The following is a 23,486-nucleotide window of genomic DNA, read 5'->3' as shown; positions in this document are numbered from 1 at the left end:
TAGGGAGGGGTTAATTTGAACTACTTTATGTACTGCTGGGTGGTGTAATCCTGAAAAAAAATACATCATGATCATTTATTTTTTGTATCAGTTTTTTTAAATATTTTGTATAAATATACTGATTCTGCAAAGTTGAACTACAGCTGTCAAAATAAATACATGTGTGAATAGCACTATATTGCCTCCAGAATGAAGTACAATAGAAGAAAATGAATGGAGACACTTAAGCAGAGTACAAGTGAGTGCAGCTGAGCTTGGTAATTAGACTATAGCACAAATTTGCAATGTACCGAAAAAATGGATATCTGAATAAAACATTCAGTATCTTTCTTATTATTTACTCAAATTCAAAAAGTGGGAAAAGTATTCATTTAGTGATTTTCACACGTGCATATTTCAATTATTGTGCTTTTGTTGTATGTTTATATATGTTTTTCAAAATATGAACACATGTCAAACGTGTTAATTAACAATGTTTGATCCATGCATCAAGAAAATGCCGGTTGAGGTTATACATTCAAAAATCGGACTAATTTCAAAGTCATTTTTATTTGTGTGTTTGTCTCTGTTCCAGTCTTGGTATCTGGGCAACTGAGTGAACTCTGGAGGAAAAGTGATTGTCATGGCAGTACTGTCCTGGAGGAAAGGAAGCAATGTTGTCAAGACGTTGGCAGAGGAAAAATATATTCAGCTTTGTAGAAGCATAACATGCGGCCGGTCATACATACATATAATTATACTGTGGGATATACTTATATATGTGTATGTACCCAGAAGAGACAGCGTGGATGGAGGAACTATGCTTCTTTTACTCTGCCATTTTTGCAGCCACAGAATGAACTATTTGTGACACTTAATGGTTCTCACAAATGGCAACTGACATGAAGTGTGAGATTTTCAATTTAAAGTAAAGGAAGGACACAGGTTTTTTTGGTTGGTCCCGATGAACTGCAGACCACAACCAAGCCTGTACACACCCGACCCCAAGAAGCCTGTAACCTAACTGTGTCCCCAGGAAGAGGCCTGTTTCCCTGGGACGGATGTCAGCCTTTACCCCTGTACCCTCAGTCTCTACTACACTAAACCCAGTGTATGGGCTAGACATAGACCTCATCCCCCCCACCCCCTAACACCCAGAATGCCCCTCTCCGCTGCAGGTGCTGCTTATAATATATGCAAATAAGCCTCCCTTATTTTCTGAAACAACTAGAGAGAGAGATCCTGTTGTTTAATATGTAATGTTTCTTTGCACTTTTTAATATGTTATTGATACGTCTGAAGACATTTTAGAGTTGAAACGGCGCCCTTTTTTTTCCCTCTCCGCTCTTCCCACCAAAAGACAGAGGCTTAGTCTTTTTTATTGACAATCATCAGCCTGAAACCATTCAGTTGCTTTGCTAAGCTCATGTTTTTAAGACTGTTTGATTGTGCTTTTTTATCAGAAAACTAAATAATAGATAGTGGAATATAAGAGCTATATTCATTCCTCCTCCAACACAACACACAATGCTACAGTTGGGCACCAGTTTAGAGTTACGGGCCCAGTGCCATCTTTTTACATAATTATTCTGCTGCTTCCTCCCCTTCAGATGCTGATCAATTTGTCATGACAGTAGTCGCAAACAGCCAAAGGCACAATGTTTGGAGGAGACATGCACCTGCCAAATGACTCGGTAGAACTGAGAAAAGGCAACAACAACAAAAAACACACACAATTAAAACAAATTAATGTGGCAACACAGCCATCAGTAAACTGGCTGTGTTACTCAAGTGTTTCAAACTGTAGCATGGTGTGTATGTGTGTGTATGATTGTGTGTGTGTTTGTGTCGGAATATGGTTCCTGCATTTCCACTCCCATCCCTGCTCTATTTTGAGGAGATGTTGTGTTGATTTTATTTGTGTCTCAGAGAACACAGTGGTGGGGTTCGGATGTGTACGTAGGTAGGTTAGAACGACATATAGCAGGCGTTGCACTATGCTTAAGTTAGACATTCTTTTTTGAGAAAGGTGCAATCATGTGGCGCGTTACCAAGCTGGCAGGCTGTAGTGTGTTTTTCTTGGAAATTGTCAAGTGATGACAGCAGGTCATTTCATTTGCATAACTAACTTGACCTGAGCACAATATCCAGGTTTCTTGTCCAGTTATGAGCGGTGGTTTAGAAGGCGTCCCTGGCAGGTTCTGTGCTGTGTAGCTCAACCCCAACACATCCTCAACAATCTGTGGAGGACTGAGCAGTAGGGTTTGGGTTTGGGTTGGGGTTTGGGGTCAACTGGAGACGGATGAATGAAAGGATAGGTTAGCCACAGTGCCAAGGTTGGTTTCAAGCCAAACAATTGATGATTCATCACTGGCAGCAAGCAAAAAATCAAGCATTTCAAAACTATTTTCTAAGGTCCCGAGCTTGCTTTTTTGTGCCCAACCTTGACACAATATTTGCAATATGACTTGCTTTTGCGAGGCAAAGCAATATTCTCTTATGGCTGGCTTTTAACAGCTTCATTTAGTTAGTAATCTTTTGACAGGCATTTAATGGCTTAGGTGTTGCTGCTTAGAATACTCTTTAACGTTTAACAAGGATAGAATTGAATAATAATCTTTATCCGTGGTAGTAGTAACAAAGAGCCAGATAGCAACAGGTATGTCTGTGTATGTGTATTTGTCACAGATCTGAATGTAGAGAAGTAGAATAAAATCCAGAATCAAATTAAAGAACATATCACCACCGATATTTGTATGTAAAATTCAATGCAAACTCCAAGTGCACCATGGCCTTTTGACATTTTGTGCACTTAATACTAACACTAACAGTAAATAACTAATTACATTTTTTAAGGGACTAATGTTTTATAATCGGTGCCATATTTTAATCGCCAAGGCTTTGCAACTACGTACAAAGCAGTCTATTGACAATTGTTGCCTGGGGATATGGATTGGTGTGTCTGTGTTGAAGTGCGATCAGATTGAACGCCAAGTGAATTTTCACCTCTTTTTCACACCACTTGTGTTACTTCTGCAAAGGGTAGGCAAGTGGTATACTGAAGTATTTTCCTAATACAATAGGTTTCTTCTATTCGCCAGGAAAGGAAAATGTTTTCAAAGGGCAAAACCAAAGTTTAAATCCAATATTTCTGACTATCACCGGCTGAGCAATGGACCTAATGTACTATATCGTGAGAAAGAAGAGTAGAACAGTGTTGGATTCATACATACGTTTTACTCTGGGAAACATTGAATCATTCTGGACACTAAGCAGTGGGATCACAAAAAAAAAAAAACTATCAAAGATGCAACCTGCTGCAGTAAAAGATAACATTTTGACATTAGCAACATTCAGAGTATGTTACTCACAGCAGTTATCAAAGTGTTTTTTCCATCTGTGACACAACATTCCAGGTTTTGCTGGAAATATTTCTGCGCACTGATTCCGGCAACTCCTGCAGACTCCTGTTGGTGAGGTGGCAAATGGGGCTAGCCAAACAGCCAGTGTACTGACTGTACACAGCCTATGTATGTGTCCACCACGTGTGTGTTTTGATATTTCTTCCAGTTGTTTCCTTCTTTCTGTCTTTGCGTTTATACATTTTAGCATCTTTGAACTCATAGGGAAGCGCCTCCAAATGATTTAGTTTCACCTAGAATTAGCATCTCCTTTTTTGGGGGGGGTGGTGTCGGGATGTGTGAAAATTCGCTTTGCGTTTGGTCTGAACACAGGTGTCTGTGTCTTTCCTTTTCCTATCCTGGGGGTTAAAGTTGACAGCACTCAGTGCCTACTAGCGGCTCTGATTTTTTACTGAAAGTGCTGACATGAGCTGGGTTTCAGTAGGGCCAGGTGTAAGGTTTGATTAAAGTTGGCTTGAAGCTGATGTATACTGCATGGTGCTGCCCTGGTCGCTGTGCTGACCTGATGAATGCATGGCTCAAACTGATGATACCTCTTCCTCTCTATCCTGCTCTTCCTCCTCCACCTCCCTTTCCTCCCTCTGTAGTACATACATATCAGAGGGCAGTGAATGGAAGGGCTGTCTATTTCTTTACATTTTAATATTAGCCCTGTTGTTTAACTTCTATTTTGCACGATATCTCATTAACACATTATGTGCCTTGCCATTAGTTAAAGAACAATAATACATTATGGGAAAGTGATCATACTTTTCATGGTACAGCTGGAAGCTTAAAAGAAAAAATACGACAAAAAAAAGCTGCATGTGTGATTGCTTGACATTAACCGGTGTAGCAGGTACACAGTTTTAGGTTAGACAGAGGCAGTGCATTAACTGCAAGCTCAGATGCTAGCTTGAGTGTAAGATTAATGAAAGCCTTCATTCGCTTCAGCAGAGGCTGGGATAGCGCTTATTCTCTTCTTTCATTGAACTTAAGGCACAACAAATGTATACATATTGAAAGGACAGTCTGACATTTTGGGAAATACTGTATTGTTGTTGTCTGTCATACTCATGTGAGAGGGACAGCATATTTCATCAGCTTATTTAGTTACCTTGTGTGTCATCCTGTGAGATACATATGGAACATTGGTTATGATAACAAGTTTACATATGTAGTCCTGGTAACTACAAGAACTGTAGTTCCTAAAATGTTGGGCTGTTCCTTGTAGTGTTTATTTTTCAATTACATCATTTACCATAATCAGGTGTTGATTGAACTAATAGAGCTGATCTGCTTTAGTGGTTCTGCTGTTTAAACATGAGGTGTTTAAGGCTTATAGGTGTGTGTAGACGGAGATGAATTGACAGTGTTGAAAATAAGATGTGTTCTCCAAAAATGTGGACAACAGTGTGTTGTAAATGAAACACTATTTTAGGGTACGGTTACAGTATGGCTACCTTAGATCTGAAACTGAACTTTGCAAAAGCAAAACCCATTGGTGTGAAGTTTGGTGCTAAGTCCTGCCTAAATGTTCAAAATACAAACAGGTCTGCCCAGTCTTCATCCTGCTTTGATTTCAAGTATTAAATACATGGCTGGCTACACATCTGATAGAAGTTATTGCAAAGGAAAAGTATATTACTATATTGTGAATATTTTGTCAGGCATTTTTAATCCAGTGTGGCCAAGCCACTCAATCACATCTAATGGAAACATGTTCAGGTTTTTGTTTCAAGGCTCAGCAGCTCTATAATTGGCCATTAGAACACCGTCCATTTACCTGTATGATGACTTTTACCGTGTGACTAATCATGTTACAAGATACTACAAAAGGCCATAGATAAGTTTGAGTTTTATATGGATGCATGCACTTAACATTATTCTTAGCAAACTTGGTTTTGAGGTTATTTTTTTAGTTGTTTCTTGAATTTTTATTATAGTTTTTTGACACAGCAGTGTGTATAAACAATATGTACAACATGAACTTATCAGTTATGGAAAGGATGTATAGAATGTTTAAGTTTTTAAGTGTTTGTGCGCTTTAGTATAGCTGTGGCTAAGCTGCAGAGTAAGAGACCCATGAAATGGGAAAAGGTGGGAGGGCTGTTAGTAAAGTTGAGCCATGTGAGGGAGGATAATTAATCACTGGTCTTTGGAGAAAGAAAATCTGGGAAGTAAAGTTAAGTTAGGGTGAACAAAGATGCACTCAAAGAGCGCATACTTCCACTAGGGCTGCACAGTCCCCTAAATGTGTAATTTGAATAACAGACAGTGTTTAAAAAAAATCTGTGACCAGATCTGAATCAACAACTGGCAACAATGTTTTTTTTTAATGTTTTAAATATTAGTCCTGTCATGAAATATTGGGGTTTTGCATGAGATGATTTGTGCAAAATTACACTCTGACTGATGACCAACTGATTAAATGTTTCTGTTTGATGTGGCACCACCCATATGAAGCAATGCATGTCAAATTTGCAGAATCACTTCTGCAGTTTATTTGAAGATAGATTAACAACATTTTATTTTACCTGCTTAATGTCTTCAACTGTTAAATGTCGACAACACCAAAACTATTTAAAAACATTTAAGTTTCTAAAATGGAACCGCCGACACTCTTAAGAGACATGTAGCAATACAATGAGGCCCTACCAGACCTGGCTGGAACAATTAAGACTCTTCTGAATGTCCACAAGATGGCACTAATTCTAAAGATGCATATCTGAAACTAATTCCACAATATTTGTTCCAAATCTATTCAGTGGTGCAGGATCAAAAAATATGTAGAACCTGGGGTAATCATCAAGGGCATTTTGTCTACTGAAGAAGTGACAGCAGCTTGGGATGAAATTGATTTTTAGTATAGTTGTGATTGTCTGTTAGATTTACGAGGCACTCCCTTTTTTGAACAAAGATATCAAGACTACTATTACCTGTGACAACAGGTATGATGAACATGGATTGTATTAATCACATGGCTGCCACTTAAAGCTACAAAGATAGAATAAAGGCTGTTTTGGTTAAATGTGTTTAAAAGAATTAAGCAGCATAAACCCAAGATGGGATAGGACTGACTGTAATTCACTCAGTTGTGATGTTTCTGAAATTAGCAGCTGGTTGCCTATTAACAAATGCACTGCAGGAATGAAAGGGAGAACCTCTTGGCTCACAGACAGAAAAAGGATGTCACTTTAAGATAAAGAATTATAATAAGGATGGATAGAATAAAGGTCAAGTGAAGTCTCTAGTTTGATCACTTCAGTTCAAACTTAAGTTAGTGGACACAATGACACCAAAACCAGTCTAATATAACCCTGCACAACCAGGTTCAATGCCAGAAGCCAAAGCCAAACATGGTCATACATTTAAATAACCTCTCTTACACGGCTCGATAAAAATATAATAGAAAACCTTTGTAGTTTTGTGGTTGTTGTGGCTCCTCAAGCTATTGTCCAATATTACTGTGCAAATTGTACTTTCGGATTGTTATTATTGCTTCATATTGTCTACAAGAAGCTCTGCACATAGTCATGATAAAGATTTAGATTCTAAACTTTAACCCGTCAAGATGACTTACACTTTTCAAAGGCAGATGGCCTAAAGCAGTGTAATTTCACAGTTTGGTCGTATTTTGCTGGGCTGTCAGGAAAGGTTGGATTCTGTGTTGAAGCAGGTTTTGAAGTGTGTATTCCCCTTTTTTTCTATGTTTTTTTTCTCCATCACTACCAATCTAACAACAGAAAATGCACAAAGAAAGCCAAATTGTGTCCCCCACATTAACACCAGCCAGCTGAGTGGAATACTGTGTTCTGAAGGTGTGTCAGCTGTTCCTGCTCAGCTTAAAATGTGTCAAGCTTGTGCAGTGTATAATGTCAATGCATCCCATTCTATAATATGTACTAAAAAGAGACATTTGATCATTGTAAATAAAATACCACCACCAAGCCAAAATGCAACGAGACCTAGTATGTCCAGGTCTCTACATCAAACCCACTGAAACATGGTTAAAATACCATGCAGCTCTCAGTAACTATCTCATCACTGTTGCCAATCAATCTTGAGATGGGAAGGTGTGTACAAACCCAAATGAGGGTTTTTAATAATAATCATCTTCAGGATATCTGGAAATCATCCACATAAACACAACACTCCCCTCGCTCTATTCAAATAAACCAGCACGCCAACAGCATGGAAACTAAAAAAAAAATATGATAACCAACCAAATGATTTCAACAAGCAGTGCCTGTTATTTTACTGCTATAGTTTAATTTGAGTTATTTTGTATGCTGGACTTTGCAGTGCCTGTTGTTTTCAAACACTGCAAGGTCTTATGACATGTATAACATCGCCAGCCCAGGCCAGTGTAGACGGACTATGCAAATAAATGCTCAGTGGATTAAGGGTTCTCAAGCAAAGGCCGTCATGTTAAAGTCACAACTAAATACAAGCTGTATTTGTAATTTTTTTAGTAAATTTGTGAATAGTTACCAAAGACAGGGAAGAAAAAAATCAGCAACTAAATCGATAGTTTTTAATAGTTTTTCCTGAATAGCATCGAAGCATTAGTAATGTTAGAATTAATAATAACTTCCTCTATTGGCTTTATCTTTACCTCAGCATACGGACCTCATACAACAACATGTCACATTTGGAAAAGCATAGGTGTAACTAGTAAAATAAGTGATGGCTGGATTCCATTCAGCTACCTCGTTTTTTTTTAACTACATACTATGTTACTTGAGCATCTGTTCACCATTAACATATACATCATTACTTTGTTCCATATTTCCAATTAACTAGGAAAAAATAAAGTGTCACAAGTCAAAGCTCAGTATAATGCACTACATCACTTAAAAGACACATTCACACACACACACACACACACACACACACACACACACACACACACACACACACACACACACACACACACACACACACACACACACACCAATATTTACATAATAAAGAAGCAGAATTAAGTTATTGATTATGTTCTATTTGGTGTTTCATTCAGGAACAGTTTATTTAGTATAAACCATTACATACTAGTTCTTTCAGATATTTGAGATTAATTTATCTACTTTACAGCTTTTTGTTTATTCAGGAACTGCTGTATAAGTTTACTGTGCATTAATTAGCGCTTGCACAACTTAGAATTTTGAGTACCTTACGGTTTAGTGTTAATACTACCTTAATGGAATTCGATTCCTTAATTTGCAGCCAGTCTGTCCCATGCAGTTTTTAGTATCTACAATGCTAATAAAGAAACCAGTGAATCCGATTGATAGTTCAAAAAACACTGTGCTGGAAATGCTCGCCTAACTTGGTTGAAGCTGCGAAATGTTTGCCCTGAAGGCAGGTGGTAAGAAATCCTGAACAAGACCTGTAGGAAAAGTACATTGTCCAAGATCTTTAAAATGCATTGACTACATATTTACTGAAATGTCAGCCTTCATTGGGATAGATTTTGGTTTTCATATCCCTCTAGATTTTTTTTTTTTATTTAATTTTTTTAACTCTGTGGTACAAACCATGTACTGTTCTGACCGCTGTTAGCAATGTTAGCAGAGAATATTCAAATTAGTTATCTGGATTGAACTGCTGTTAAGATGCCTCACATCTTTATAGTTCGTATTGTACACAGTTCTAACTGTAACCGCATTGGTGGTGACTGCTCTTTGCTCTTTACAGTCGATCAGGTCTTCAGCTGAAGGCTTTGCGAGGCACAAAGGGACTGTTCGACTGTCTAAGAGTTAAGTTTTGGGGAAGTTTTCGGGGGATGTTTTTGTAGAGGGCTCTTTTCTATAAACTGTTCATGTTATTCAACACCCTATTGTTGCTGTTGCCTAAACACTTGTAACCCCAATATGTGTTTTTTTATTTTCTTTACGTTTCTTACTTGAATTGCCAGTTTCAGTTTTTATTTTATTGTATTGTGAACAGCCCTTCAAAACCATGTATGCATTTCAGACTTAAGGCAGTTGTAAAACCTTTTTTAGTTACTGAAAATCCGACTTTTGTAGAGCTACGAGTTTTTCCTGTGACGGTAATGCAATATTGATTTCTTTCTGCTTCTGCGGGTACATGGCTTCAGCACACTTCTGACTCCATGTGCTGAAGACAGTTAGTAATGAACGGAAGAGTTGTCTCTCAGAGAGCATTTTAATGCAGTCCCATATTTCAAGGATTTTGTTTCTCATAACTATTCAGATATTATTGTAGAGGACTGCTTTGCTTGCTTCCAGATATATATCCCTTACATCAGAGAGAGCATAGGCATGATTGGCTATCATCAGTGATTGCATGACTACCATCCACACAGGCCACAGTCCTTTTCACATTAACCTCAGAGTGCATTATCATAACATGGTCACATCTTAAAGAACACACAAAAAACATCAGTAGTATTGCCATGATCACTCATCGTCCAGCAAAGCACTGTATCACTTTTATTTGTCTGACTTGACAAATTAAATAAACTAATATTTAATTGACACATGACAGCCAATAAGGGAAAATAATGCACAACAACACAAAAATATAAGCAAGTAATGGACGACTTCTTATTATGTTCCATGTCCGGAGAGCTCAAGTGTTAACTCTGGTCTGAGAGGTTCACTGTGAAAAGGGCTGCTGCTTTGCTCTGGACTGGATGGAGTGTGTAACAGCTTTAACAAGAGCTTTAAATATTTTTTTCCTTTTGGTGTTTTTCAACCTTATTTGCATGATGTAAACTGTTCCTCTGATGGCTGTCTTTAGACAGGAACAGGAAATGATGTCAACACCGTGGCATAGGCATCTTTTCTTATCCAGGCTGAAGTCATGGACTGACAGTTCGAGGTCGGTCATTCTGTTCCTGTTTGAATGTACCAAGGTTTGAGTGACAGCTGTCTGAACCACTGTTTCTGACCTAATGTTATTCATCTGCTGTGGGGGATATTAACATCTTTGATAGTGTGTCATTATAACCATATTTAGCCATTGCTATCAGCAAATGCTGATAAATTCATTACTGGAAATGAGTATGTTTCCCTATGCAAAAATATACCATTAATAAACAAGCTATACCACAACTCAGCCCACTGGTTTGTTTGTTTCATTTCATTCGTATCTGCTCACATCATGATGATCGTGTAGACTCGCCTGCATTCTTAGCCATGCCATTGAACTGAAAACAGCCCAGCATTACAACAGTGTAGGGTTGCATTAGTGTGGGGGTACAGGTGAGTATGCTGCAACGTGGTGTATAATACAGGATCATATATGATTGACAGGATTCATGCATGGAACAGTTTACAGGTACTAGAAATAAGTTATGTTAAAGGAATACTTCACCCATACGGAACCGGCGTTCCATCATTATAAAATCGCTATTATAATATAATGAATGAGGTTTTTCTTTCCTCAGTCTTCCCTTGGCCCAGCTGTCCTGCAATCCTGACCCTTACTGTGATGTCACAAGAAGGAAAATGTAGGGTTAGACAGTGAGACCATAAAACACTCTTTCTGCCTTTTCTCAGGCTAGGATGATCCGATTTCAATTTTTTTTGCACATTTATACTACATAAGATCTCCGAGTTCAATACACCTTCATATTCCCACCGGTGAAGTAGGTCTTTAAGACAAACTGGAAGATAAACAGTGATGGTGGCTGCAAGTTTTGTTGTTGCAATCCCCTCTTGTAGAATCTCAAAAAACATTGCTCGGTCTTATGTATACTACAGTTAATGTTTATGCCATATATGATCCTAATATGTTTACTTTTTCATTCGATTGAAAAAACAGTATGGTGGCCCTGAAAGCACAATGCATTGCAAGTTCAGAAAACAAAAATAGACAAAACACATGCAAATGAAAATAAAATGTTCATCAATTTTAACACAACAAATATCCAGCATTTAGAAAATATTGCTGCTGCAAAAGGAGAAAATACAATCAAATACACACAACTCAACAAATACTCCATCTTCAGTGATTAGGTACTCCACCATGTGTCGCGTAGAAGTGCTCTGTGGTGCATGCGTATTTCAATACCATACCATTCCACGAAGGCGGTCAATCGTTCCTCTTTAATTTGAGTGTATTTATATCCATGGATGAACTGCTCAGGAATCATAGCGTTATAGTTTTCATATACTTTCAATCCTTCTATTTAAGTGGACCACCACACATAATCTGACATGTCTGTTTTTCTGTAAGTGACACACCTGCTATACTGCAGCACTATAGGTTGAGGTGACTTACTGTGCCATTCAACAACATCCAACTGCTGGGTCATAAAAACTCCCTAGCTGCATTGGCTGTATATTAGGGACTGTCATCCCCCTGCACAGTCCTTAAAATTGAGGATATAAAAAGTGAGGCTGCAGTCGCTTCACTGTTCACACACTATGGATGTGAACACAATCAAACTACTTACAACTGAGTCAGCAATATGTAGGCTATCTAAGCCATCCATCTTTAGAATGAGGAATCGCCTGCTGTGATTTAATTCACTCATTTGAGGCAAATTTAAAAAGCTATTTGTAAGCTACCCATGTCATGTATCATCATTAGGCATTATAAAAAGAAAAAAGATAAGGGTGCAGTGTAAACTCTGGTAGCATAGGCTACCGCATCCACTTTCCACCAAACGTGAAATTTAAACACTTGTCTAAAAGTCATATGATAGTTATTTTTGTTATGTTTGTTCCACATTGGTTTACTTGTTATTCAAGATTACATTATTATTATGTTTTATTCTTTTGATGTGAGCAACCAAAAACCATAGATAAGCCTAGTATATCAAAAAAACTTAAAAAAACAAAAACCTTAGAATTCCTCTCTGAGTCGCTAGGTGGCGCTGAGTGACTTTGTCTTCACCAACCGCCGTTAAAACTCAGGTAGAAGAAGACAATTCACTTTCCGTTTCCAGGGCGATTCCGTTGGCGGCTGAAAGGCGCCAAATTAAAAACAGTGAATAACAAGGAAAGTCTGAAGGGTTCCTGTGACTTTTGACAACGCCTCTCCGTATTACGCGCTCCGTATTCATATTTGTGTCTTTATAGGTTTACCAACGTGTCATTGTAGTTCCCTAGTGAAATACTCGTTTCGCTTGTTGTAGCTAAAAACAACCATGGAGGAACTTTTCAGCAAAGTATTACAGGTGAACATGAGATGCAGGGACTGTGAGGAAAGGTAAGACACCTGACTAATACAAGTTAAAGAGTGACATGGTTCAACTATAGAACCTGGGCAAAATATATTTTGAATGTGTAGCCTATTTATTCGATTCATTCACATGTGTAGCTAATATCGACGACAGCTAGTCTATGTTGCTATTTTCCGTAGCCTAATTTTGACTCGCAATAAAAACAAATCTAAAATGCATTGAATGCATTAATATACAAATTAGGCCTTAATTGGTAGCCTCTTTAATTAAATCAATGTTTCAAAAGTGCTAAGACATAGACAATAGTATTATATCAATACATTTCTGACTTTGCGAATGAAAACCTGAAAGTAATTGCAAGCATCTAGTTTTTTAAATAATCATTTTCAAATTTTTCATTTTCATTTAGCTTTTATTTATCCTCGAGAGACCAATTGAGGGGTGACCCTCATTTACAATGACGTCGAGTTCAAAACAAATTCAAAGGAAAAGCAACAATACATGCAACATATTCAATGCAAATACACAACTAATACAATAAATACACAAATGTCTCTTGCACTAATATCCCATAGACAATTAAGTAACAGTTTATTATTTTGTCTTGTGTAGTTTGAATGTCCTGTAATGATATAATCAAATACCAAATTAAGAAATGCATATTATTCAACATTTGAACTAGAACTTATTTTTCACTGGATCAAAGAAGTCATGTTTTATGCTTTATGCTAAATTGAGTTGACTCAATCTCAATCCCAAAGTGATGGGAGTACCATGACACCATGCTGCTGAGTTGGCACTGAGGAAAAGTTGTCAAACCTGTGTAATGTTGTGCAAAATGAAAATATAATGTATGGGAAATTGATCTCAAAATTCGACAGCAGTACGTACACCTGTTAAATCCTGTAAGGTTTGGTATGGCATCTTCAGTTGCTCTATCTAAAACAAATGGTGGAGTTCTCGAAAACCAGATTGGTATATCTAGTTTGTGTTAATTGTATTGTGCAGTACACAGAGTAGATTACTAGTAAAACAGATAGATGTAGGCTAACAGTCCGGACCAGTGTTTTATTAAAGGGGTGAAGATGAAGTCCATTATGGTCCTTGTTTTGACACCATTTACTTCACAGGAACCATAGTAGGGGCTCTGACACTTTGAAATGATTATGCCAATAATATACTTTCTATTGACTAAGATTACATATTATTTGATTTAACCATGTATTTATTCACCAGTTTCATTGGTTTAATTTCACAGGAAAGCAAATATTCGTGTCACTATTAATCTTCAGTTGACAACAAGTCCAGTACACAAAAGGGTAAGTAGGAGTTTGGCATAAACAATATCGGCCTGCATTGCACATCATGTCAGTCCTATTAAAGACAGGAATTGTTCCTTGTGTCTAACCTATTTTGTTTTTTGTTTACATTAGGATCTACTAGTAAAACTAACTGATGACATAGATCCATATTTTCTCTTCAACCTCTTTATATCAGAAGAGGATTTCCAAAGGCAAGTATTATTAGTAGAACTATTTCAATCACTATGCTCAGTGTTTTCATTTAGGATGGCATGAACAAGCCTTCTCTAACTTTCACTGTTGTTTTTTTCTCATTGTTTTTTTTTAGTTTGAAAGTCCAGCAGGGGTTACTGATAGACTTTGCATCATTTCCCCAGAAGTTTATTGACCTGCTTAATCTATGCTATTCTGAACAAGAGTCCGACAATGCGAGGTACAAAGAAATGCAAACCACCACCACACAACATCACACTGTTTGGGTTTGATACATTGAGCTTAACGTTATGTGTTAATATGTTTCTGTCCTAATAATTAAAAATTTTAAGAAGATGTATACAAAATTATGAACCTTTTTTAATATTGCAAATAATACTGAGTTCAGTTCATTTAGATAACTCGTTTGTGATTGGTTGAAAATATCTGCAGAGAACATTACGTCCATGTGGTTGCTCCTTATCAAGTTAAATCTTATGGATTTGAGAAAATATTAAGAGACACCTTTCATTCTGAATGCACTCCAGTAAAACAACACCTTACTTGACTGTCGTTCATCATTTTTCCACAGGTTTCTCCTGCACTTGTCCAGTCAGTCTTCGCTGCTTGAAGGCCCCATCAACTTCAGTGTGGTAGAAACAAACGCATTCAAACACCTGAACCACTTGTCTTTACGGCTTGCCCAAGGGTCTGACAAAGAGGTTAAAGACTACCTGGCAGTGTGTCTCTCCACTTTAAAGGTTACCTCATTCTGCATATAACCATATACTAATATTGTCTGGCATTCTGAATGAAGCTTTATATGAATAAGTGCATCTGATCACTTGAGGCATGTCTTTTTGGTGTTCTGCAAAGGGAAATGTAATCCAAACAATGCCAAGAGCTGGTTTATCTGTAGTGTTTGCTTAAGTGGTCTTCTTATCAACAGATATGCAAGCCTTCTGTGGATATTTTAGGGAAATGTAGGCATCAGTTGACAAGCCTAAAAGCAATAGCTTAATTGTAATTATTTTATCAAAGCATCCTTTATGGTTTTCACATAACCTGTATAGCTAAATTAATATTTGAATGCCATCTCAATTTTTCAGGCAGAAAAGCAGTCCCTAGAGACCAAGCTTAAGAAGACTGAAGATGATCTGTCCAGGCAGCTCAGTTATACTCAACAGGTATGTTTTGTCCTTGGAGTTGATGTTAAGAGTCACAATTTGATCAAGAGCTTTGAAACGGGAAGCTGTCTATTAAAGCATAATAATGACAAAAGCAAAAATCTTAAAAAAAAAAAAGTCCCAATTATTGAACAGTTCCCACATACTGTGTACAGAAAACTGGATTATACACGTAATTTGATCCACAACAGACAGCATTTTGTAATGTATCTGCTTTTTGCAATGGTCTAATTTCCAACCATTCTTCTGACTGTTTTCAGTATATACTCAACTATTAAGCAGCTGTAGACAACAGTTACTGCAACAATCACCCATATTAATTTAGAGTTAAATGCTGACTGCTTTAAGACACAGTAAACCATAATTTTTGATGCTGAAAGATATATACAAACTTGAGTTTTGTGCTAAATGATCACTGTCTGTTATTGGAGTGGTTAAAACAGAAACAGTACTTATCTGTGCATATTTGTATTTCACTCACAGACTCTGACCGAAAAAACTAAAGAGTTGGACAAACTGCGCGGAGAGTGGACGAGTCAGACTAGCTGTCAGTCCAGCCGTCATTCCCAGGAGTTACAATCGGAACGAGAAAAGGCTTCAGAGGTGAGAGTCCTCGCCTACACTGGACTACGTTTTCTAATGTGGAGGATATTAAAGGGGATTATAAGAAAAAAGGCTTATTGATGTAAATGTTGGAAAGCACTGAAGCAGGCATGCATACACAAACACCCACTCACACACACAAATACATTTTCAAATGTTTTTTCATTAATACTTTCAATAAGACTCAATCGAAACCTTAAAATGTTCCACATCTTTCATGCATTCAGGGTACTATTATTTAACTTGGTTCAAAGTTTGGTTATAATGTAAGTCAATGAGAAAAATATTCAAATCCACTCATGTTCATCGTCTTCCAACTCATTTAAAGCTGAAACACTCAACTGCTTGTTCATATACATATTAAATCCAGCAATGCAGTTCAGCGTCAGCTTTTCAACCACTCAGCTCAGCCAGATGTAGTGTATTTAGTGGTTTGTTTGGAATATACTAAGCAAATGGATCAACAGTGAAGAGGCGGATTATGCTGCAGGAGTTGTTGGAGATGTTTATTGGGTGTCTTGTGGTTTCTTTCAGTTACAGAGCAGACTTCAGCAGCAGACTGAGCTGCTCCGACAGGAGCTGGAGAGTGCTCATCAGAAGAGCAGCCAGCAACTTCAGAGCAAACTGACAGAGCTGGAGGCCTCCTGCAGGGAGCTGACCGAGAGGAAATACAAGAACGAGTCTGTCATCAGAGACCTGAAGATTAAACTAGTGGGTGCAGAAGAGGTAAGTGAATGAGGAGCACAATGAGGAAAGACTGCCAAGACTACTGATTGACAGCTAGTCTCTACCTGTTTCAGTTTGGTGCTGAGCTAGTGGTAAAAAGTTGGCTTTTGTGTGTCTTTATTTCACATTGTCATTTGATTCATTACTATAAAGATGTCTGTTGTAGGAATCGAAATTTCATTGATTATTTCTTGTCACGCAAAGTAAAAGTACAGAGAACATCAGTGCATTCCACAGTACTTGATAGTATTGAGTCCCCTCTCCACCTGCAGCAGATATAGGCATAACATATTGCTCTCTATATCTCGGATACACTGCGGCTGTCTGGTTGAAAACAGTCAGTGATGTTCAACATATTTCTGGTACATGAGTGCATATTTCATAGAATCCGTGCTGCGTGACTGAATGACACACGGGACCTTTGTTTAATAACCGCACAGACATCAACACACTGCTTCTGATTTCTTTTCCCTGCCTATAAAGACGTTTATGTATTATTTTAACAATGATTATTGATGACTACATCTGTTGTGGTGGGATTATTTCCCTGCTGTTGCGTAGGAGTGCCAGCGTTCCAAGCAGCAGGTCCTGTCTCTCCGGAGGGAGAACAGCACACTGGACACAGCGGTCCATGAGAAGGAGCGTGTGGTCAGCCAGCTGCAGATGAGAGTGGCTGTTCTGGAGCAGGAGGTCAAAGATAAGGAGCAGCTCATGCGCCGCACTAAAGAGGTTCTGGAAGCCACTCAGCAGCAAAAGGTAAATACATTCACATCAACATCCATCCTCGGCATCATACTGCAGACATTGAGTTACTGGAGTACATTTGGCTCTTGCCCTTCTTTCACCCAGCCTCTGTCCAGGTTTACCTTCAGGTACTTGAACAGTATAAACACATACACCCGGGTGTAACAGGAGTAGGGCTTCTTCCTGTAAGCTTAATTGTCTTGCAGCTTATTTCTGGAGCAATAGTTCCTTTGTCTGCTTTAATTGCATTGTGTGATTTAAAGTTGTGATCACATGAGTTTCTTAATTGTATCTTTTTCCTCTGTGCCTAGGTGACATGTTCCATCATTAACCATAAACAAACTGAAGTTTAGTTTGACTCATTAGCGAATAGAGCTTTCTCGTGCCAGAAATACTCACTAGAGCACCAAATGTGGATGGACCCGCTGCTGGAAATAGTCCTCAATAAAGTCACTATTTGGCCAGGGGCTTTAGAAAATTATTTTGTATATTTAGTTTTTCTTTTTGAAAATATGGAGGAAATGTATAGATTAACACCAGCAATCTTTTTTTTAAAGTGGTGATTTCTTTGTCTAAATAGGTTTATATATATTTTTGACCTGTTTTTATGTTTTTTGTTTTGTAGGAATCAGTGGAAGAAAATGCTGAAAGTAAAGAACTTCAGGTTAGAAAACTTGAAGCAACGGTGAAATCACTTTCCCAGGAGCTGATAAAGGTTTGTCAAGCTGCATTGAAAACTGAGCACTTGAAATCAGTTATTTTAGTCACTAAGGGCGCACTCACAATAGGCAAGTTTGCCTGTTCCGTGCTGCAGGAAGATCCCCCCCCCCACTCTCCCACTGGCCCGTGGTCACACTGCTCCCAAAGGCCGCGGCCCGGGCACGATTGCGCCATTATACATACGTCATCACGTCGTAACACGATACATACGTCATCACCAAGCGTACTCGCTGTTGGAATTAGTAGAACAACAATGGAGAACACAGTAGATTGCCCCAAACGCCTCCGAATTTTTGTGGGTCTTAGCTGCGACTGAATACTGTCGCCGGTCCAAATTTCTAGCAAACTCTCCACTTCGCGATCGCACCGGAACCCACTCGTGAACCTCTTGCCGCCATTGTTTACAATTATTGTGGGGAAGAAGGGTCGTGAATGGACTACGTCAGCCAGCTCAGGTTGCGTATCCGTGCGTGTGCACGTGTCATCTCATTAGCATCTGTACTTTGGCCACGGCACACCTCTCCCAAGTGTGCCGTGGCCAAGGGGCTGTTCCGTGCTGGAATACGGATGGCGTGGTCACACTAGCCAAACGTTCTAGACTTTAGTATGCAAATGAGCTCGGGCACGGGGCCGCGGCCCTAGTGTGAGTGGCCCCTAACTATTGGTTGGCTGTTTGGCCCACTCAATATTCATCTCGCATGCAATCATTTCATGAATTTGGTTACGGGTTTAACATTAATACAACAATACTGTGATAAATCCTTCCTTAAAGAGATTCAAAGCTCTTTTTAAAGGTTTTAATGTTGACTTATCATTTCAACTGTTTTGGCAGGTGTAGATTAAACTGTACTATCATTTTCATGGATGTATTTTGTGGCGCTTTAAAGCGGTATTGCATTATAGAGGAATATGAATCGGTTATAAGTTTGGTGTACAAAATAAGAGACACCATTTGATATAACGTTATAAACTGGTAACTGAGTGTAGCATTTTAACCTGTTTTATTACAGTCCAGCCCAGTCAAGTAAATCACCTCCTTTTTGTTATATTTATTTTATTTTTGATCCAGGCTAATGGTATCATTAAGAAGCTGCAGGTAGAGGTCCGCGCCTTAGTTGGAAAACTAAAAGTCAAGAACTCTGTGACTGTGTCACAGGAGAAGGTTCTCCAGGACACAACAGAAAAACTACACAATCTTGAAAAGGATCTGCAGAGCACTCCGCAGCAGCTCACAACCAAGGATGAGCAGGTTTGTCTTAAAATCATTGAAACTGCAGGCAACGCTGTGTCTTTAAGCCTTTACGAATCGATTTAAATGTTGTAAAGCAGCACTACCTTTGTGCACTTTTTGCTTCGGATATACAGTCAAAAAATTTCAATTTTAAGTGGCGGATAAATAACATTTAATTATTCTTATTTAGTCTACCAGTCAGGGAAACAGTGTCAGCAATATATCAACCACCTGCTGAACAAAGTAGCAAACATGTGATGTTTTTGGCTTCAGTTAGTACCTATATATCTTAAACTAGCTATTTATATCAAGTCAAGATTAATTTAATTTGAGGCTGGGACATACCAGCCCCTCCATACCATTGCCTGTCCATCAGTGAGTCTACTCTCTTCACATCAGCCGGAGAGGGAGGAAGACACAGCTGCCCCAACAGTTCCATGATGGGACCATGAAACCAGACATTTAATTTGTTTATCTTTTCCATGCTGTTGGACTGATTATTTTAAGAGGATGAACAAAACAAATGTTTTGCATAAATGAATCAGAATACTGTTAGTTATTCTTTTTAGTAGATGTATCCAGTAAACCAACATTAAACAGGGATAAGTCCACTGGGTTGAAAGTTTTTTTTTAGGCTATTATTAATGAATGAATTTGATATGAACTTGATGACGATATCATTTGTACATTTCAGGTTACAAAACTGAAGGACCAGTTGGAGACGACAGTACAGAAGCTAAATGAAAGCAGAGAGGTGTTAAAAACAAATGAGAATGGTGAGGAAGACTGTCTTATTCATTACAATGATAAATGGATTAACTACAGTCATGTTAGGGGATCCATTGTAGTTTCACATTCTTAACAATTCAATTTATATATGTATATAAAGCTATTGGTAGAATGCATCCTGGTGAGTGCTTGCTTTGAGCTGTTTGTATGGGAAAAACTTTAGTCCCCTTCAGGGACACAGTAGATTTGAGACCAGTTAATTGAAGATGAAAGCCATGCCCCTATAGTAAAATGCTTTAGCAGTATTTCGGTTTATCAGTTTCGTTTTGGGGGGTGCTTGAGAAAATCGGGGTCTAGTGCATCTTTCTTGTCTGAGTGTTTAATTTATTTCATTCTCTGAGCGTTTTGAAGAAGGTTTTAAAATGAATTATAGTATTATGAATAAAAGCCCTTTGTCAATTTTTCCTGTGTTTTAACACCACTGTCCACTAACACCACTGTCTTCTACTCTATATTTATTTTACCACAGTTATAAGTTGGCTCAACAAGCAGCTAAATGAAAAGCAGCTGACCAGAAAGCCACAGACTCCTGAATCTTCGCAGAATCCTTCCGTTTTATCTACATCAACAGGACTGAGGGTAGGAGCAATGCTTATAGCCATACCAAGCCAAACATTTATAACTTATTATAAACATGGATGGAAAGTACTATTATATTTGATATCAAATATAGAATGAATGTAACTGCCTTCAACTTATCAGATACAATTAATGTTGCCTCTATAAATCATAATGTTAGGGATATAGTTACAGCCTCACTTGAAATACATGATATTACATAAAAAAAATACAACTACAATTCAACTATTAGGCTACCACTGGCAACAGTTAAACATATCTGTTTTTTTCTAGGCAGAGTTTTATCCTCAGACAGGAAAACTTGCTGTTTCTCCTTTGGCGGCTGCTGATGTCACTCCTGAGCAGCGAACTGTGCAGTCAGCCAACAGACAGACGTGAGTTTTGATGACTCGATCGCCCCCCCATGTACATTCTCTCTAAATTCTAATCTGGTGTGGATGGAACACACACACACACACACACACACACACAAAAAAAAAATCTTATGCGGAATTATGTCAGATTAAAGCTTAAACTTTTATAGATTTTCACTTTGTACTTCAAGCTTGTGTTTTCTCTCCTGTCCTCAGTGGAGACTCTGGTGGTCTAGATTCTAAGTACTTTGGAAGAAGAGATGACAGCATCCCAATCTATGGTCTGCCATCTAATCTGCTTCACAGAGGTAAAGCTGCTCATCTTCTAGAGCACTGCACTGACAATGAGCTTTAGAATACTCTGCATTAACAGAACTTACTGTAATAAGCGAGTGCTCTAGCAGAGCATATCATGTTTCGTAACATTAGTGATGCAAATCTAGCAAGCTGTTTAGTGTGTGAGACGAAGGACCCAGGGCAGAAGAATGAGTGTAGATCAGAGTGATAATATGAATAAACTTGTGCCCAGACATCACATTAGTAAAAGTGTTTGAGCAGGTGTGTATATATAAGCCCCTTTCACACATGCACTGGGACTAGGAATTTATCTAGGGTTTACCTGTGTGTTTATTAATCCCGGACTTCGCCTGTACTTTACAATGGCGGCACCTTAGTGCTTAATCCGGGGGAGCCTCCAGAGTGTAGGGATATGCATATCTATGAGGTAAATATCCTTCTGCACATTGCACGGTTGGTGCCTAATCGGAAAAATACAAATGTCCGAGGCTGAAAGAGGAGAGTCATTTTAAACAACAACGAAGAAAAGGTCTACAAACCGGAGGGACAAAGAGATCCGCGAGCTTCTGCCGGTTCAGGCTGTACAATATACTGTAAACATTGAGGTGTTGGCAGAGCACCTTTTCCGTCACATCCTGCAGCCTGCTGACGAGGCGACACACCTTGCCCATTTTCAAACATATGTGAACAGGTAGATATAGTATGCAATGAGTTTGTTCCCATACAGTTACAGTAAGTAACCAGATAACATATTTAAGTATTAACCTGATGTCTGATGAAAAGCACCTTTTGTTTGTGTTAGTTTTTTCTGCCGGAGCATGTGCAGTACAATATAGTGTCACTCTGAAAGCAGTGTAGCAGGGTGAAAGCATCGTTATATTCAAAATAATTGAATTCAAAGTATGACTTAAACTGACACAGTAACCATTTCACTAAATACTTTTCTTTAGAGAATAAACAAGACACATTTACTGTATTTGTTGTATAATTCTAATTTTTAAGCGTGGAAAGAATACAAATTAATTGTATGATTTAAAAGAAAATGTGTTTTTCCGTTGGAAGTGGTAAGTGACAGTTTTCAATCGATTTTCTCCTTTTTCTTTTTTCAGAGTTCCCTCAGCGAACAAAGCCCTCTGTAGCTTCTGCCTACTTCTCTGCATGAGGAAGAGGCAGCTTTATTAAATGACCCTGAGCTTCACCATCAGCTTTGTTTTCAGCTCCTGAACGAAACCATTACTGTCATGCTGTGTTAAATACACTTGTTTTAAAGTAATACTTTTGATTTGTGTGCTAATTTTTAATCTTCTAACCATTGGTTCAATTAAATGCTGTGAAAAAATTGTGTATGGTGAATTCAAGTGATAATGATGAATGTATTTATGTCCTCAAATTAAATAAATTCTATTTTTCCTAATACATTATCTCTGAACTCCCGAAGTGTTTATATTGTGTTCTTTTCTGTAATATTTCAGAAATGACGTGCAGTCTTTAATAAACAGCTTTTGTATCTTGATTGGTGTACACAGTAATTTGGAGATATCTGCTGTTTGTACATTTAGAAAATTATTGAATCACCCACCAAAATGTATGAAAGTACTAGCACTGTTCAATGTTCATGAAGTTAACTTACTACGGGTCATCCAATGCTACGATTTAAAGAAGTATCATAATGTTCCACATCAAATGAGGTAGAGTGACAAACACAAAGAGCAGCTGCAGGAACTCTGATTTGTCGGACTCCTTTGGCTCCTGCTGCAGGTCTGGGTGCGATTTTCATGTAACTGTGGGCGGCAGTGGCGTAGTGGGTAGGGAGATTGCCTCTGGAGAGGTTCGATTACCCGCCACATGTCGAAGTGTCCCTGGGCAAGACATTGAACCCCAAATTGCTCCCGATAGTTCAGAGAGCGCCTTGCATGGCAGCTACTGCCATCGGTGTATGAGTGTTTGTATGAATGGGTGAATGTGGTAAGAAATGTAAAGCGCTTTGGGGCTGAGAAAATCATCTAGAAAGCGCTATATAAGTCAAGTCCGTTTACCATTTAACTCTTAGGTGGCACATTACTTACACTTCTCTTAAATAATTAAATCAATTATGAAATGCAAACTACATGATATTCCAGGAAAAATTGTTTATTTGAATTGTTTTTTACTTTGTAAGAATGTTAGCTGCATTCCTTACATGAATTATAAACTGTTAGGAATGTCTTCTGAATTAGAATTAATA

General features: G+C 38.2%; 2 protein-coding genes across 7 annotated transcripts in view; both read left to right on the top strand.

The window, feature by feature from the left end:
• nfic (nuclear factor I/C) overlaps window positions 1–10,466 on the top strand; it is a 40,364-nt gene extending 29,898 nt beyond the window's left edge. For 4 of the 5 annotated variants that reach the window (XM_080032728.1, XM_080032729.1, XM_080032730.1 and 1 more), the window contains one exon: window positions 575–8,330. In XM_080032728.1, the coding sequence (XP_079888854.1) occupies window positions 575–699 (125 nt within the window). In that variant the 3' untranslated portion in view covers window positions 700–8,330. Of the gene's footprint in view, window positions 1–574 lie in introns of all 5 variants that reach the window. The other variant, XR_013844987.1, reaches the window with a different exon arrangement.
• A 1,893-nt stretch (window positions 10,467–12,359) lies between these two features.
• sass6 (SAS-6 centriolar assembly protein) lies at window positions 12,360–22,689 on the top strand. 2 transcript variants are annotated; one of them, XR_013845005.1, is made up of 16 exons: window positions 12,360–12,566; window positions 13,799–13,859; window positions 13,974–14,053; window positions 14,170–14,274; window positions 14,626–14,794; window positions 15,143–15,220; window positions 15,704–15,823; window positions 16,358–16,549; window positions 17,111–17,305; window positions 17,919–18,008; window positions 19,083–19,262; window positions 19,939–20,020; window positions 20,503–20,612; window positions 20,890–20,986; window positions 21,182–21,273; window positions 22,372–22,689. XR_013845005.1 is itself a non-coding variant. In XM_080033423.1 (16 exons), the coding sequence occupies exons 1-16, from the start codon at window positions 12,505–12,507 to the stop codon at window positions 22,422–22,424; spliced, it is 1,770 nt and encodes a 589-aa protein (XP_079889549.1). In that variant the 5' UTR covers window positions 12,360–12,504; the 3' UTR covers window positions 22,425–22,689. The 2 variants fall into 2 exon arrangements, 1 of the variants encoding a protein (XP_079889549.1); XM_080033423.1 differs by having other exon boundaries at window positions 20,886–20,986.
• The last annotated feature ends 797 nt before the right edge of the window (window positions 22,690–23,486 follow it).

The sequence above is a fragment of the Ammodytes marinus genome (assembly GCF_949987685.1).
Source record: "Ammodytes marinus genome assembly, chromosome: 8".
Classification (NCBI taxonomy): domain Eukaryota; kingdom Metazoa; phylum Chordata; class Actinopteri; order Uranoscopiformes; family Ammodytidae; genus Ammodytes; species Ammodytes marinus.
Note: the sequence above shows the minus strand (reverse complement) of the source record. Positions and strands in the feature narration are given on the sequence as shown.